The 18943-nt window shown below is 35.7% G+C and overlaps 1 protein-coding gene across 3 annotated transcripts in view; it reads right to left on the bottom strand.

Moving 5' to 3' along the window:
* Positions 1-18943, bottom strand: part of LOC139133652 (jouberin-like) — a 58525-nt gene that overhangs the window by 19636 nt on the left and 19946 nt on the right. For 2 of the 3 annotated variants that reach the window (XM_070700401.1, XM_070700402.1), the window contains exons 12-22: positions 10460-10530; positions 9710-9847; positions 8175-8229; positions 7628-7743; positions 6986-7154; positions 5739-5880; positions 4412-4559; positions 3419-3552; positions 2647-2787; positions 1774-1970; positions 1251-1295 (exon numbers count right to left, since the gene is read on the bottom strand). In XM_070700401.1, coding sequence (XP_070556502.1) covers positions 1251-1295; positions 1774-1970; positions 2647-2787; positions 3419-3552; positions 4412-4559; positions 5739-5880; positions 6986-7154; positions 7628-7743; positions 8175-8229; positions 9710-9847; positions 10460-10530 — 1356 coding nt within the window. The remainder of the gene's footprint in view (positions 1-1250; positions 1296-1773; positions 1971-2646; positions 2788-3418; positions 3553-4411; positions 4560-5738; positions 5881-6985; positions 7155-7627; positions 7744-8174; positions 8230-9709; positions 9848-10459; positions 10531-18943) is intronic. The other variant, XM_070700403.1, reaches the window with a different exon arrangement.

The raw sequence follows: 18943 nt of genomic DNA, 5'->3' as shown, positions 1-18943 counted from the left end.
ATGTGATGTCATAAGGTCTCCCATCATACCAAATATGAAGGGTGTAGCACTTGTGGTTACTTAGTTATGGCCTTATATGTATATTTGAGGTCAAAGGTCATCAAGGTCACATGAGATTTTGTCAAAAAAATTGTATTGCTAAGTTATCCCTATATACCAAAAATCAGACCTCTAGCTCTATTGGCTGGCTCAGAATTAGATATGTGCATAATTAATGAGGTACAGGATGTGATGTCATAAGGTCTCCCATCATACCAAATATGAAGGGTGTAGCACTTGTGGTTACTGAGTTATGGACATATACTCATATTTAAGGTCAAAGGTCATCGAGATCACATGACATTTTGTCAAAAAATTTGTATTGCTAAGTTATCCCTATATACTTATTTTCACTTTGTTTAGTGTGATTAGATATTATTTTAACTGAAAAAAGGGTCCAGGGAAAGTAAGGAAAATCCAGTATTCCACAGTGTAACAATTGGCTGAAAATATAAAATTTCTTTCAGTCTCTCGAATCCGAAACCGAATCCGAAACTGAATCCGAAACCGAATCCGAAACCGAGTCTAATTTCAGCATCGTCTAGCCAGAGTGTAACGTGGGGATAGCGCCCTCAAACCACAGATACCGGCTTCCCATAGACTACCATGTATCAGAAAAATTAAAACTGTGATAACTTCATTAATATGCAAGCCACGCCCACCAAAACCTTTTCAGTTCTAGCCATTTGAATTCTGAAGATGTCTACCAAATTTGACTGAAATACGTTCAGCCGTTTTTGAGATAATGGGGATACAGACACACGGACACACAGACACACAGACACACACACACACACACACACACACAGACATGGCTAAACCATATGCTCACGTGTGTGAACACGTGAGCAAAAAACAAGCTGTAAGTACAGATGATTTGATGACTCCAACCATGGCCACAAAGGCTGCCATATTAGTGTAATTTACTGTGACTTATAGTTCTTGTATCATGCAACTTTTTGTCACTGGAGAGTCACATTTCCTGCTGAAATACCTAACAGATTACCAACAGGTAAAATTCATGCCCCACTTTTGCAAATTCATCACTGAAGGGGAATACCAATAACTGGAATAGCATAAACTTCACAAAGTCTGGCAGCTTTTTGGACCATGGCAGTAACTATGACACAATTTACAGACTACAAAGACACTACTTGGCTATGTACAGCATGGTAATAGAGAGGGCAAACAAATGTAAAACTATTAGTAACCTCTGTCTGTCTGCTGCGTACTGTGTCCAGTAAACTGCTGAATGCCTGTAAGTTAAAGCGATATTCTAAACCTTAAGGCATGCAATGTAACAAACAACATATCATCAGTCAGAAGCACATGTAAGAACACATAGATTATGCTATGCCACCAATAGGTAAAAATAAATAAATGATAAAATAAATGGATTTCTTTACTATAAGTAAAATTGAATAAGGAAAATAAAACAAACAGAAGTCTTTTAAAAACAGCTCATGTCTATACAGGTATATGCTTGACAATACCACCAGCCTTCAACACATGAATGCTAAAAGCAATTATATGAATATACACAATATACATTATAACAGTGAATAGGTCTTTTTCACGTAAAAAGCAATGTAATCATAATATTCATATTTTACACATAGATGAGTTTAAATGTTTCACAGTGAATTGGTCCTAAAGAAAACAAACAAATCTGCTACTTGATTAGACTATCTGAATGATAATTTGAATGATTATGACAATCTTGAATGTACTCACACTGACAGATGCAAGTTTCTTGGACACAGAGTCCATTCTCCTGGCGTGTTGTAAAGACAAGGTTTCTGAGGCAAGCTCTGTTGTTGCCAACACTGCCTGCAGGTCAGACTTCCCTGTACTTCTCATGGTGACGTCTTTCTCGTCTTCAGTGTCAGCCTCTCTGACTAACTGCCTGATACCAAGATCTAGCTGAGCAACTATCAGATAAACAAAAGAAAATGTAAAAGTCTATTTTTGTTTAATTGATTGATTGTTTGTTTGTTTGTATATTTCATATTGGAGTGCACAATATTGATTCAAATCCAAAGACCTGCATTTTACACAGTTTTTCCCTTCACAAGAAATAGTTCAATTTTAATTTCAGTGGCTCTAAATTACATCTATTAGCAATTCACGCAGCGTCAGTGTTGACGCAAAACTGATGAGCTGTCTCCATAGCATGACTTTTAGTTTAACCTTGTCATCCCTATTTTGCTGTACATAAGTCCAAAGAGTGCAGTATGAACAATGGGGACAAACCAAAGATTGATAATGAAGAGGGTTAAAAACACTGAATCCAAACAGTCTCCACATTTTTACAAGTCACATAAACTGTCTCTAATTCAAGGAGAGTGTACACATTAAAGTGACAACCTGGAAAATACTGCAATTTACCTGCATATCCTCATTTTTCTATTTTTTAGGCATTATAATGGCAGTGACAAGCACTTGACTTTTTTCAGCTATTTCAGTCATACATTTTAGATCAGAGTCCTTTTATTTCTATGGCACAGTTGAATGTTTGCTGAGCAATACTGACTTGAAGGCTCCAAGTTAGAATGACAGATCTTTGTCACAATACAGCATTCCTGAGACAAAGCATTAGCTTCCTACCTTTAGCATCGTAGGTGTAAATTTGTACGAGATGATTTTCTCCAAACGAACAAAATGCAATCATGTGATCATAGGGATGGTATTCTACGTCTGATATTGGGTGTTTGTAACCAAAGTCTGAGTAAATGGCCACTTGGTCACCTGCAATTAGAGAAAATTGTACAATTGTCTTATTGAACACTGCAACTTCTGACTGAAAACATAGCCATATAGGCAATAATGTACCCCCCTCCCAGACCATAATGGACAAAAAAACTTTGTATGACATAATGTACAAGACAAAGCCAAGTATACATTGTATTATGGAGTGCATGGGTTGCTTGAGTCCATTATGGGCCAGGAAGGGGTATATTGTTGCTATTATTTTACAATGTTGGCAATGCCAGAGAATTTGTAGATGTAGAAAACATCTGGGTTCACAATACTGGATAATCCTGTGTATTATCAGTAATAATCTAGGGATAAAATCACAAAGTTCACTGGCATTGACAAAGCTGTAATATAATGTCAATCAAAGAGGACTTCAGAATCAATGCAAATGATCAAATTAGTGTACTCTACCGATAGTACACTGATTAAAGGAAAACAACATCTGCAAAATGACCAGTTTGCTATATAGGAGGCATTGAACAAATTTGATATGGACATATTCTGCAGAAGTGAAATGTCACAAACAAGTGTACAAATTAAACACAGACAATATACTCAATGTGGATTACATCTAGCAACGTCTGAACCTCAGAAAAGTCAAGATTCAAGTTCAAGTGCATACCGGTATCTGTATTCCACACATATGCCTGATAGTCTTCGCTGCCTGAGATGACAAAAGTACCACACGCTGAAAAAGTGCTGCGTAGCTGCTCTCGGAAATTCAACGCTCCAAGGTATCGCTGCATGATAGTGTATCTGTACATAAATACAACAGTGGTCTGAATCAATGCATTTGAGGATCTTGACAAAATGTATTTGAGAAAATGCATTCAAGAGTAATGACGGCTTAAAATGACAAGGATATATACGTAACATGGTAACCGTAGATGTATGTAAATCGTATGTACTAACACTTAGTCTTTCAACATTGATGGTAGAGTTGGATTGGGTGGTGAGAGATGAAACTGAGCATTCCACTTATTACTGTAACAAAGTCAGCTTGTGATGTAATACAATGAGAGCATGTTTCAAGTTCTATGCAATATAACTGACTTCTGAAACTATTCGTTCTGAAAGAAAAATAACGCCAAAAAAAAAACAGTCACTCACATCCACTGAAAGGGTTTTGGATTTGTTCAAAATAGCAACAACTGAAACAGCTGATCCCAATAAGCTATGGTACATGGACACTACCGTTACAATACCACCCGATATGCAGTTTAGTTCAGTGTCTGGATTTTTGTAACTGCCACAGCAGAGACATTATTTTGTTTTCAATACCAATACATGTATATATAATCTCAGCATAGACATTGTAGCAAGATAAGAATTATCCACACTACGCTACAATCACTGTCTGGAGATTGCTGTATTTAATTACAAGCCAAACTATAAGCAACAGGTGAAACCAAGAATTCAAAGGAACCACAGTACAAACCAAACTTTGTGCAGAAACATACATAGAAATATATATATTCCCACATGTAGTTTATGTGTGACACTAGAACAGACTTCTTCAGCTTCTGTTCCTCGTACAACACTACAGGAGTCAGACTCGGAGTAGGTATATTCCATTAGTATGGAAATGCAGAAGCAAGGATCGCTGTCAACTTACATTCTGAGATCCAGCATCCTGATGTGGTTGTCTCTTCCATGTATCAGAAGTCGTCTTCCGCTGGGATGGAGTTTAATGCTGTTGATTATCACACCTTCCATTTCTTTCTCAGCAACAATCTTCTCTATCTTCCATGAACCCTTTAGACCTGAATATATTGATTGTAAAAAGAGTTAAATGAAACTTGAACTTGGTAGAAATTACCATCAAACAATGCTAAACAGACACTGCTGTTTAAGTTTTTTCTATGTGACAACAGGGGTGAGCAAATCCTTTTCAGATCTTCTGGCCAACATGCTTGAAGCAGAAACAGTTCACTAGTCCTGCCTCAGAATGCACTGGCCCTCTAGTAAACATTTTAGTAAATAGACATCATATCCAATAATCAGTATCATTCAAAGTAAAATAATTTACCCGGTCTAAGGAACAAATAGAAAATGACATTAATAATGGGGTCATCTTGAACCACTGTTTAGTGTTGGTACCAGGTGTCTGGAATGGATAAGCGTACTCTGCCAGCATGCTACCCCTGTCAAGATTGCCAAACTGACAAACTAAATACACAATCCACTGGGCTAGTGGAAGCAAAATACTGCTAGCCTAGCCATGAAATCTAGTAGCCCCTGAGCTTGGGCCATCTCTGATCACCTTGGGATATGTAAATTTAAATTTAGGAGCTTTTTAAAGACAGCCATTCATAATGATATTCTATCTATCAATAGCTGGTAACTGAACAAACTATTGATAAATTGCGGGAAGTAGTTTTGCAGTTGCAGATAATATGGTATCTATAAATTGCTGGAAATAGTTTTGCAGTTTTGAGTATATCAATACATGTGCCTCTGCTACATTAATTTATTAAATAAGTTGTAGACCAACACAATTATGTCTATGTTTTCATTAATTGCTACTCATAATTCTTCATCATTTAGAAGTGTATATTTTTAGACCAGTTACAAATACTTTCACCCCTTTCCATACTTCTTTAATTTTTACTGCACATTCAAAAATCTAAAGAGAACACATAGCAGCTAACAATGTCCTTGGACGACAGAATGAATCTCAGGATGCTCACGAACTACAGTATAATGTACATAATACTATAAAATACATGTAGGTCATTCAAAAAAATGATCCTGCATGATGATTAAAAATTGCTTGAACTGTGAAACTACTAAACGGTCATTTGACTTATCAAAACTGAACCCTACATGCATTGAACACAAGCTCTGACTACAAATTTTTCACTGGAACTTGTGATGGCACAGTGAAGAAAAGACAACAACTGCAAATGTCTGTTGAAAACATCTCACTTCTGATGACTGACCTTTAGCCTTTGGCTTGCTTCCAACTTCTGAATTCCAAATGATGATGGTGCCAACGCTGTCCGCGGTGTACATTTTCTCGCCTTCTGCACCGAAGCAGAGACAGTTTACATAGCCTCTGTGTCCTTCCAATTCATGGATGAGCTGTGAGAACAGAAACATTGCCTATCAATAATGCATTCCTTGCATAATATGTATTTTTCATTTCCCTTTTGGGTTTCTTTACTATCTCATACATCTTTCATCTCCCTGAGGATCAACACTACAATCTCTGAAACAATGAATGCTGGTCATCACGTCTCAAAATTCTGATACACAGTAACATTAACCCTTTGAGTGCTGTAATTGTACCCACCAAAATTTTAGTGCAACGTTTTACCAATTTTTATGAATTTTTCTGTAATTTTTTTATAATTTTTGACCAAATGGACATCACATTTCATTGGCTACAGTTTGTTATCAAAATTTTGACAAAAATCTGAAAAAAATTGACTGGAGTATATTTTCTAAAGGTGACAAAATTGACTTTGGCACTCAAAGGATTAAGGTAAATGTGACTAAAGGACAGAAATTTTGGACTCACAAACTTTTATGATATTCTTTTGGCCTACCACTCGTGGGGGCACATTTTGAAGCTTATGGAATAAATGAAAGTTTTAGTTTTGTGAAAATCAGGGAATTTCATTTTTTCCCATAGTGTTAACACAGGGATGGTGGCCATTTTGAATTTTAAAATATCAGTCAATATTGGGTGATTTGTTTCTCTAGTACCAAAATTTGCACAGTGACCCTCTGATTTTTATTCTTCATTTTGAAAGAGAATGGTTGAAAGGTTGCTTGAGAAAAGTTTGAAAAATTGTTTGTCTTTTATTTTTGACATATGATATATACCGTACGACACATGATATATACCATACCTGGTAATTTTGTCTGACACAATAAAGTTTTTCAAATGTACACATATATGATTGAAATTTCTTGTAATACTGTTGATATTCATATCGATATATGACAGCACATGTTACTTTTGTTTCCTCAAGTTTTTGCACTATATACACAGTGATACATATACAAATACAGAGTTCTTTAGAGATGTGCATATATTTATATACAGATGTGTATACAAATATAGGCAGGTAAGAAGAAATCACTAAAATCCATGCAAACAAAGGGACAGATAAATGACCTCATTCATATAATAATCCACTGTATACTAAATGACAAAATTACCTTGATGAGGGTAGCTTACCTCTCCATGTACTTGGTCACTTTGCTTTGTCCAGACTCTGACCACATGGTCATAGCCGCCGGTCACTATGATATTCTCGTTGTTTGGGTGATACCTAGCGGTGTACACAAATGCTGGGTGGGGGAAGATGCGAGTTGGCATCTGACTCATGGATTCAACATCCCATATCCTGTGAAACAACACGACAGTGTAATGTTAGTTTCAATAGAAAGTGGAATCTTATGTGAATTATATGATAATATTGAGTACTACTGTATATACTTAGTTTGCAGTCTACCAAATAGATCAAACAAGTAGGACAAAATTGTTGGTCGGAAATACAGTAGTCATTCGAAACACAGCAAGTTCTTGAAAATCAAATCAAGTGATAGTCAAAGTCATTACTTTTTCTTTTATTGTAACAAATGGGTGAAACACAGATATCAAATGCATACAGCACAATATCACATGAGTAAACCAGCATAGAAATACATCTTTTGTAAAAGATGTTATGTACTATGTACATTTGTACTGCCTTAAAACCATAGCACACTGCAGTATCTTATAAAGACATCCAGGGAAGGTCTATACATATGAAAAACTTGCAGCAGACGGATATGAACTGATGAAGGAGTTGTTTTATTGGCTGCAATCTGAGCTTACCTCGCTGTTCCATCTGACGATGCGGAAAGGATTTCATTATCTTTGGGAGACCAACACAGGTCATATATAATACTATAGTGCCCTGGGAACTGACCACGAAGTCTACCTGATGGGATCTGTCATAGAATATATTAAAAGATTTAGAGAAATATAATAGATCATGAAATCATAAAACTTGTTATTTTTCACATAACTGTACTACATTATACAGTGTTTTCCACAGCTTGGAAATACAGAGGGGTGGTCAATTTACATAACATTGTATAATTTGCATGTTATTTTGTTGTGAAAATATATCCTTTTTGTATTGTTATTAAACATATGAATAGAGTGCTTAAAAAAAAACAGAGGGGTGGTCCATCCCTCAAAATTCCCTTGTGAAGAACCCTGTTATATGACAAAAACAGATGTGGAAAATCTTTTGCTGATCCTCTGGAATATGTCTGTCACTTCATTGAATGATCAAACAACAGGGTGTAAATATCATATTCTTTAACTCTATGACTAATCATGTTGATGTACTCAAAATAAAAAATGAAACACTTACATCAAATATGGAAATTGGATAACCTGATTTGTCAGCTCCACCACACGCAAGGGAACTGAAATAAACAGATTGTTTTGCATGTTATTCACAATTCTTTCTATAATTTTACATTTATGTGTTTGAGAAGTAATAGACAGGTTTGGCCACACGTTTTACGTGAACGTGAACGCGTATAGTCACGAATTTCTGCGATGATGTCATCGACTTGTGCGTACGTTCTCCACGTACACGGAGCCGGCGTCACGTATTTACTTGGAGACAGCTGTTTTCACGTAATTTGTAAACGTGTAAATTTATTCTCATCTTTAGGTATCAAAACATGATATAAACTGTGAATTATTCATGCACGTTGTTAGTTGGATATATGATATTGACATCCTCAAAGATATTCATGTATTTTCGTTATTTTTTATGTTAAATTTCTTCGTCGATTCGCGGCATACCTGGTAACCATTGAGCTATCTCTGTGATGCGAAAACAGACTACGCGGACCCAAGCCGAGCCGAATCATTTCTTGCGCATGCCACACGAACGGGTGACGTAACGCGTAGCCAAACGGATTTTTGCACGCGAACGTGTACGCCAACGCCAACGTGGATTCTACGCGTTCACGTTCACGTAAAACGTGTAGCCAAACCTGTCTAATGCTACACAAATACTCAATACTACATGATCACTATATAAGGAGGGGTGTAAGTTAAATTTGGCAAGATGTTCATTTTTTATGCCCAGGTTTCATTCTAGGGAAAAAAAATCAGGATTATTTACAAAACAGCAAAGTATTGGTCTTAGTGGATTGTAGTAAAAGCTGATGATGAAAATTGATGCCATTGTTGGCTCTTGGAAAACAATGCTAACTTGAAGACCAGTTGGATTTGTATGCAAGTTGACAGCATAGGTAATCCTATGGCAGAAATTATCAATAAGCAATTGTTACAGCAGAATACTATTTCTGGACAGGACTGGGACGAGTATATTACAAATTGAAGTCTAGTGGACATGAAAGGAGTCATTATTGCTGAGCAGGTAGTCAACCTTAGAATGTGAGTTGTTACTAGTTCATGTTAAGGTAGAATGTATCTCAGGGACAGTCATTCAGACTCTAACTTTCAGTATACTTTTTAGGTCTACCACTTTTGGGGGATCATTTTGAAGCCCATGGAGAAACTAAGTTTTCAGTCACTTATTACTGTGAAAATTGAAATTTGATAATTTCCCATAGAGTAATTTCCCATAGAGTTAACACAAGTATAGCAGCCATTTTGAATTTCAAGTGTCGGTCAATATTGGGTAACTTGTTTCTCTAGTACCAAATTTACATGGTGACCCCTGACATTTATTCTTGATGTTGAAAAGGAATTTAAATTACCTTACGGAAAGTTTCAGCAAATACTAATAGTTTGTCTTTCAATTGCTAGGCACGTACTACGTTTAACAGTGAATAGTTGAAGGTGGTTCAACATTGTACCAGCAGTATGGTTACAGAAACACAGCAAAGACAGCAGTTAAAAACAAAGCCTAGAGAGCTATCTTACCAGCCATCGCGTGAGAATTTGATAACAAAGCATCCCTTTCTGCCGGCATTGAGTTGGAAAGTTGGCTTGTTTGGAACATGACAGACTTGGCCTTGAAGTCTTGACCACATGGCTTGACTCTTCATTTTGGTCGTAGCTCTGTCAGACAAGTTACAAATGACAGCATTATATGAGGAAGAATTCTCACTGTATAAAAACTGGGAATAAGATAACCACAATTTAAGCAATAACGTACCCTCTCCTAGCCAATAATGGATGAAAGCAAACTTTCCATGACATAATGTAGGAGGTGAAGCCAAGTACATTATGGAGTGCAAAGTTTGCTTGAGTCCATTATGGGCCATGAGGGGTCACATTATTGCTATTATTTTTTTTAGTTTGGCAATGCCAGTGAATTTATAGATGCAGAAAACATTGAGGCCCTAATGCTGGATAATTCAATACATTATCAGTAATAATTTGATGGTATGATGTCACAAATTCACTAGTATTGGTTAGACCTTTTCAAATCGTATTTCCATGGTAAACACCAAAGTATTTGGTCAGTAACATTGTATGTTTTCATCATCTTTGTGCTTGTACTGTCAAAAAGTCTTGTGAAAATATCAAATTAATAATGAATTGGAGATATTATTTGAAATCAGCACTGTTAGGCTTACAGCCTATGTACAGCAGGGTGTCTCTACCAGTGATATTCTTACAGAGTTAACAAAGATCAGAATTTCCATTTTCATTATGAATTCTACCAACCTTCCAGTAGCTGTCTTCCCTCCCCATTCAATACTCTTCCTGAGATCTTTGTACGATGTGGTACCCTCCTCCTGAGTCAAGACAAAACAAAGACACATTACAGCAACTGAATGCTTATTGAATTACATCAACACGGTAATACTCAGGTTGATAACAATGGGTTTGGGAAAAACCATGGTGGTGAAAGGGTTATCTTCATGGGAAGGAAATACCTTTTTATCAATATCTTTTTAATGTCAGCGATATCTTACCTAAATACATACAACACTGTGTGAGTTTTACATTTTTAATTACTTAGTATATTCTGAACTACCTGTGTTGTCAGAAATAGTACAGAGGGTTTCAAATCAGTACCACAACTGTATGTGAGACAGGCACATTGTATGTACAATGTAAACAATTAGCTTGGGTATCACCACACATTTCAAAGTCACCAACTCATTGATTAGTTACAGTAAACCAGCATGGGGCAACTCTGTCTGGACCAATAGCTGAACAGTTGATCGTACTTAATCTACAATGTAGCTGTTTTTTGATATCGACAACAGCTGAAAGTTAGAAGATGTTTGCCAAAGCTAAAACTGTCTCACATACAGAGTTGTGGCACTGAATTGAAACCCACAGTAAGTGTTTATGGGCAGAGAATGTGTATCATTTCAAAATTCTATTGTTCTCGATGGTAGATGTATAATAAATTATTGTACACAACACTGGATATATGTACGTTAACAAGCTGAGTAATTACTGGGGTAATATTGCAATATATCAGACTGGCAATTGAATCATCAGTCGATGCAAAATACCAATACTAAAATTACTGGGGTAATATTGCAATATATCAGACTGGCAATTGAATCATCAGTCGATGCAAAATACCAATACTAAAATTACTGCTTGCGTCCCTTTAATTTCAATAAATTACCAACAGATAATAAATAATTTTCAATTTGTTTGCAGTTTTGCATTTTACACTGACTTCAAAAGATGAATCAAGATAAATTTGAAAAGACATGTAGATGTTACATATATAATGATATGAGACACAATTATGTTACCAGATAATGTCAAGAAAGTGCAAGACACACAGAAGCAGCCTCTCTTTAGCTAATCACTAACAGTTCAAAGGTCAAAGTTGACCCACTCTAATTGCACCATTAAAATGCCATCATCGCTCGATGACAAATCTTATTCCGAGAACGACAAGATTTTCACACTCTACATCTGCATATACTTAAACATGTTCCTGAATCCATCGCTGGTTTATTCTTGTTCAGTAGAGAGAAGCTGTACTATATCAGTATATCAGTGAATGTTCAAATGACGACAGTTATAATTTTGGTAACATAACTGTCCTAAGAAATGCTACTTTTTTGATCTCAAGCATTAAAAATTCGCACAAAGCAGGATATATACAGGTATGCAATCCACAAATCAGGAGTAAATTTAAATTAAATCTAGGGTTGAGACTTCATGTTACAAAATAGGAAAAAATCAGTTCCTGATAAATGACAATGATTAAATGCAACAAAGATTTGTGACTCATTATACAAAACATTAATTACTGATTTTACACAGCATAGATACAAAGTGTTGACTCTCTACCCACTCTTCCTTGGCCATTATACCTCCCTCCAAGACATTTCTTAGATCTGTATAAAAGTCTTGCCTAATCATGTTATGAATGAGACAGACTGACGTTTAAAGGTTACTCTGTCCAGTGTGAGATTCCAATGTGAGGACATACAATTCAAATGCAATAATCTGAAATTTCAACCTTAAAAGGAAAATGGGCATAGTAAAAATCACTTGCGTTCACCAAATTAATACATCAAAAGCAGCAAAATGCTGACAATGCATATATGCATAAAAGTCTAACGCTGACACAGCATACATACATGCACACTTATATTGCCCTAGGTTAATTCAATATCAAAGAAAGCAGTATTGTAACATGGTACCAACCTCAGTATACAAAATACCAAGTTTAATGGCATGTAGGACACATTACTAAACAGTGTTTATTGCTACGGTTTGGATACATACAATAAATGGTTTTGATATACCAAGGGGAACCTGACAATGTGACTGTGGAGCCAAAGTAAAATTTACCTAGGTACTCTGCCCTTCAGAAACACTGTTGAAACCACAAGTAATTTTACTTTTATTTTTATTTCAACAAAATTTTTCATCGAATATCATCAATTTCTCTTTATGTATACCTGTGGTTGCATTACTAAATTACTCTGAACAATTATTATGTTTATACTGTCAACTTCACACTTTAAAAATAAAAACATCAGTATGTCAAAAAAGTATCTCAACTATGTGTAGGTTTGTATATTTAGATTTTCTTTGCTAATTATAGTCTTCCCAGTGGCACATTTTGATAGTAATTTATCTAAAAATCATCTTGTCCCTTTGTACACTGAGGGAGTATATCATCTTCTTCAGATGACTACAGCGTATGATAGACCTATTTAGAATTTACATGTGGACTTCCAACATAAATTATATAAACAGCTATCCAGTATTCTATATCATTTCTGAAGCAGTTGTGAAAGCGACTCGATATCAAGTTGTTCTTTTCCATAGCAACAGTTTCTGATCATAAACTACACTGATGATGCAATAACTGTATTATGCGGTTTAAAAAAAAAACTTGTAACCTTGCTCATTTCCTTTTTGGTTTGGAACATTTGGTTAAAGGAAATGAACAAAAGTACATGTTACATATCTGTTTCTGATATTTGATATCATGTGGCGTATTTTTTTTCAAAAGCAAGGTTACTCGATTTAGACTGTGAACGGAATTATTTTTCATGACCTACTTTTAAATGTCAGTTACTAAATTGCAAACATGAGCAGAATTAATCTCCCATGGCAGTCCTTCGCATTACTATCTACTCTGTATACAACACTCTTTTCTTGATAGCTTTCTTGCCAACTTATGACTGTACATGCCTACCCTCCATGCAGTCATGACTGAATATCAACACGTGTGAAATTGTCCACCTGTTTGTCAATGACACACGTCTAGCTTTGCGACTTACTCAAGGCTGTACATGAGAAAGCCGCCTTAATTGTCAAAGCAGAGAAAGAAGAGAGTTAATTCATACATACAGCATCATCATCATCATCATCATCTTCCACAAATGTCAGTCTGTGATAGTCCATTTCTCAAGATGTTTTTCTCCAAAAAATCCAACACGTTCTGCCGGCATATACAATGCATTTAACACACGACACAGAATCTACACCCTCTCTGCCGTCACTTTTCAATATCTACTGAGGGCCTCTTTGGTCACTGAGTCATCTCGGCTAGACATGAATTAAACATCACATGTGGCCAGCGTTGTCATCAGGTGCAGTCATTGATTTTTTTCAGTGCCTCTGATCATCACCAGCCCTTCCCACGATAAAACACATGATTTTTACTAGCGGCATTCTTATTGGATTAGCAGTATTTACATCATCACATAGCAGTCAGGTGGGTTGCCACTAATGACCAGTGATAGTGTACCGTGCCCGACATTGGGGCCATCAACAATAAAAATAATGTTTCTGTACAGAAACTATCAAAATAAACCTTATAGTGTACCCATAGTGTATCGTATCCAACATTGGGGCCATCAACAATAAAATATCGTTTCTGTACAGAAACTATCAAAATAAACCTTATAGCATAACAATAGTGTACCGTGCCTGACATTGGGGCCATCAACAGTAAAAATAATGTTTCTGTACAGAAACTATCTACAGTAAATAAACCTTTTACAAAGATCAAGCCAACTTTGAGTATTATTGCTTATTTGTTCATTTGTTCTTTTATTTATTTGTTTGGTTCATTTGTTTGGCTCAATAACCATTAAAACCTGATCTAGATTTACTACAGCTGCAGCTGTAATCTTATTTACGTATTCCTTTCTCAACCAACCTCTGCTGACCTTACAATCAAAATTTACACTACCTCACAATCATAATTGATTGAAACCAGCATGACCAGGGCAGGCCTAGACCCTCACGTTGTGTGATAAGAATTACTTTTCATCAAATATTATCTCTCCCTGGAAAAGTAAATCTCCTCGTTTTTTTATTGAGGAGAATACATACAAAGATCAAAGGAACTATGTTTTGTTTTGTTATGGTTGCAGGCAATGCTTGATACAATTTATAAATTTACATTGATTCAGTCTGAAGGAAATGCATGGCAGTATGTCTCTGTTAACCTCTTCACCTCTATCTTCCTATAAAATACATATAAAATATCCTCAAGTTAGAACAAGTGTCGAATCACTGACACATGGAAGGCAGCAAGGCTTTCACATTGGGGATACAGATCCATAGATATTATACTGCTTAGATTACTGAGAATAAATAAACACTTATTGCTTCAAAAAATAGAATTTCTTTTTAAAGCAGTAATATTTTTACTGCTTGTTTTGATTTCTGTTGTCGAAAACTTCATATCAACAACCTGTCAAAACTGGTATGAAAAATATCTTCAAAAGTTGAAGTAAGAAATAGGTTCCTTGCATTTTCAACATGTAAAATAAAACTAAAATCCTGACATAAACCTATATTTCCATATTACATATCTTTTACCTATGCACATCATGTTTCACATTCAATAGCCAGTGCAGAATTACATAATTACAATTTAATTGGATGAGATATGGAAAAATTCCATTTTATAGACAAAATGTCTGAAATTACATCCATTATGGCTGTTACCGTGGATATTTTTTCTTTATACTGTAAAAACCCCATTTATTCGACCATTCTAATAATTCACCCACCCTATTATTTTCTCAAAACATAATTTTATTTTATCCTTATCAATTCAACCACCAATGGAAATTTGGACTTTCTCAATGTCTAATAATTTGACCAACCAATCATCACAAACTGTTTTGGACATTTTATTTTCAATAAAATACACAGAACAATACAATGTACAGCACAGAATGTCTAAGTCAGGACTTCAGGAAAGTCACCTTTATATGTTTCAATCATCCAAGATGGTAAGCATTATCACTTATAAATCGTCATAAAAAAGTTGAAATCCCTAATAATTCAACCACTAAAATTATTTTGGCTTTGTTAATTATCTAATAATTCAACTATTTAAAATCATAATTATTTTTTTATTATCGCATTGATAGGGTTTTTACAGTAACATGATTGCCTTACATTCAGTAGAGACATTACACCACATAGAAATTTACAATTAATCATGAAATTATCATATCATTGCATTTTTTATCATTTTCACTGATGCAATGACTGGTGATTTTCACCACAATACAGTTCAAAAACTGCCACAAGATGGTTGGTATCAGTCCATTTAATTTTGAAACAAGCCTACATTTCCAACATAAGTCTGCTCAAGCCACTAGAATTATATCTGGAATCTTATTTTACATTTGTACTTCCATTGTTCGCGGTGACTTTTTTCTCATCGCGTACGGCATACGCATTAGTCTGCTAAAATTGCGTAATGGCTGGATTTGAGTGCGTAATTTCACTTCCGCACTCGATTGATGAAAAAACTGACTGCAAAATACAATGTGCCGTTGAATAAACCTACATTCGGATTTTACGATGTAACATTATTTTAATGAAAACAGTTTAACGAATAACTTGAACAATCTTGAAACGTAACGGCGAAGGGTATACATGCGACCTTCAAAACACATCGGGTACCCCAAAAGTTAGAGTTATGGCAGCTCATCCAGACACTTCTGCAGTGTTCAAAATTTATTGGGATTCCGACGAGCTCTACCGATGAATCATTTTTTTCACGGACTCGTAGAGCAAAGTTGAAAGAAAACAGATTTGTCTGCTTAGACGCCATGCTGCATATGTGCTTGATCAAAATTTGGGAACAGCGAGACGCGATGATCATGCACGGTTGGCATTTATATAATTTGTCGCAACATTTCTGTCAATCACACTTTGTGTCATAAGTTTCAGAAACTATCGCTCGCCTGAAAATTAGCAACGTAATTCATAGGCACAGCTGACAAGATAACGTGCCTAACGTGATAACGTATGAACTACGATGCCGATTTTCAGACAACGCCAGAGAATCAGAAACTTTCCACACAAATGAGTGATTGACAGAAATGTGTTGCAACAAATTTCGTCTGGTTGTCACCTAAGCTCAGTCGTGGGGAGTGCTTTCGGTGTTATCCTTTGCGTATAGAAAACGCATAACAATGAAAAAAATGCGTAGAGAGTCAATTTCAATGCATAAATACGCACGATTTTTGCGTAAACGCGAACTCTGTACTTCCATTTTAAAACAACCTGAGGATACAATTTACATAATTCTTTCTTGGATTGACGTTTTGATGTTTTGACGGAATGATTCTCTGTTTTTATTTACTTTGCTTTTACTTTTGTCTCATTTCATTTGTTTTTGTTCATGTATGTCTACATCTGTCCACTTCCAGTTGTTGTTCATTTGTCTGTTCTTTTGTTTGTTGTTTTGGTCTTAGAATGATTCCAAAAAATACGTAAAAAAGTGAAGTGAAAACAGGTAATACATGATCACCCATTAAGTCTAGATTAGAACAGATTATGTCACCAAGAAAATACAGATCATATGCAGTGATCTTTGTGTATTTCTTGAAATAAGATTACTGTCACTGATAGATAATGGAAACTAAAAGAATGTGTTTCTAAATGGATGATGAAGATAAATACAGACACATTGCAGAAGCAAAGGCATCCTATCCACAACTATCAACAAATCAATTCCGTATTTTCCATAAAAGTAGATTTACAGCTTTCCTGATAAAATCGGCATAATTTGAGAGCGTGGTCAGGTTGCCATAGTAACAGGGCACTTGAACAGGTGTGTGTAGGCAGCAAAGAGAATCAGAGATCCATTATCCATGTGTCTGGCTCTGACTGGTTGCTGCATATTGATCAAAACACGACCTATCATCACAGAAACATCGCATAAAGCTCAATAATTCAATAAAATCTTTTCAAGAATCTGGTCACCGTAAGGGTATTACTGAAACTTGTCTTTTTTTTCAGTGAACTGATTTCAAGGTAAAAGACAGAATGCAGAGCTATAGTACAGGTCAAAATCTATAATGATGACTGGGAATAAATGCCACGCTACTCTGCAAACACCTGCTATACGGAAAATGCTATCCAGCAATTTGATTGCGCAAAGCTACAGGAAAATGGCTGCCAAATATCAAAACCATGATTATGGTAGCAAATTGAGAATACTGAAAAGGAACATAATTACAAGTTGGTTGATAACCAACAGACTCATGTATCCATGAATGGTCTTATAACACAGCAACAAAAAGGTATCTGAACACACAGCTCTCTCTCTCTCTCTCTCTGTATTAAAAGTATCATTTGATACCTTCCAAGAGTGCTGTACCTTCTCAATGCATAAACATAATATACTAGGACTTTCAATGAATTGAGGAAAAGCCATTACCTCAAATACACGTCCAACACTGTTCAAACATCAGTGTAAAGAATGGATGCACTGTGTTTGAATGTGACCAACAAACAAAGATTCAGTATATTGTTAAATACTGCAATACAGAGTCATTTTTAAAAGATTTTGCCTTGTACACTTCCATATCTTTTTATTTGGAAAAAGCTTTCCCGAAATCTCGAAACCGAAGTTTCATATAACACAGGATACTTTTGTACACCTGTACTGATGCAAAGATTCTACTGTAGATCTCGTGAGTGAGAACTAGTGTTAAGTTGTGAATTATTAATGAAATTCATTCATATAGAGGGAAACGACGCACATTTTACCAGCACAGTGGCGATACCCACAGTCACAGTGTCTCTTCCCATGGTGATATGGTATAATTCCAGTCATGTCATATAAAAACATTACCCTAACATGTTGAAATTTACAGTAAGCCATAATGAAGACATGTTGGTCACACAGTGTATGGTCTAAGCAAGTATCCACTGCTTGGATGCATTGAAAAGGTGATTGTTTTCAGAATTATTTCGCAACATTTCACTGCCAAAGTCAAGTGTGTAAGCTCTGAACATGATGCCACACGACTCAGTGCAGCCACCTTTCAAGACCATTTTACTGTTGACATGAAATTGCACTTGACAAACAACATTTAAATGAGATATCTCTTTTCCCTTGAACAACACCAATCTCAGTTCCTTCAATTTTTAGTACACTCTGTGAAGATATACGTTTGTCTCTTCCTCAAGTTTTTCAACTGTTTACATGCTGAGATATTTTGCAGCACATTCTCCACATTCTTGTAAAAACCTTCATACTGATATATTGGGTAATGTGGACTGCACATGTCAGCTAAGTATATGTATATGTACCAGTCAGTGTTTCAGTGAAGTGTGTAATTTTTGTTGTCAAAAGATATCAAATGACAATTAACAACAAATGACAATAATCCCTGCAATTAGGTATAAACAAACAGGACACAACATACTTCACTTGTTCCAACAACATAA

The sequence above is a fragment of the Ptychodera flava genome, chromosome 5 (assembly GCF_041260155.1).
Source record: "Ptychodera flava strain L36383 chromosome 5, AS_Pfla_20210202, whole genome shotgun sequence".
Lineage (NCBI taxonomy): Eukaryota > Metazoa > Hemichordata > Enteropneusta > Ptychoderidae > Ptychodera > Ptychodera flava.
The sequence above is the reverse complement of the archived record's forward strand: the minus strand, read 5'-3'. Positions and strand labels throughout refer to the sequence as shown.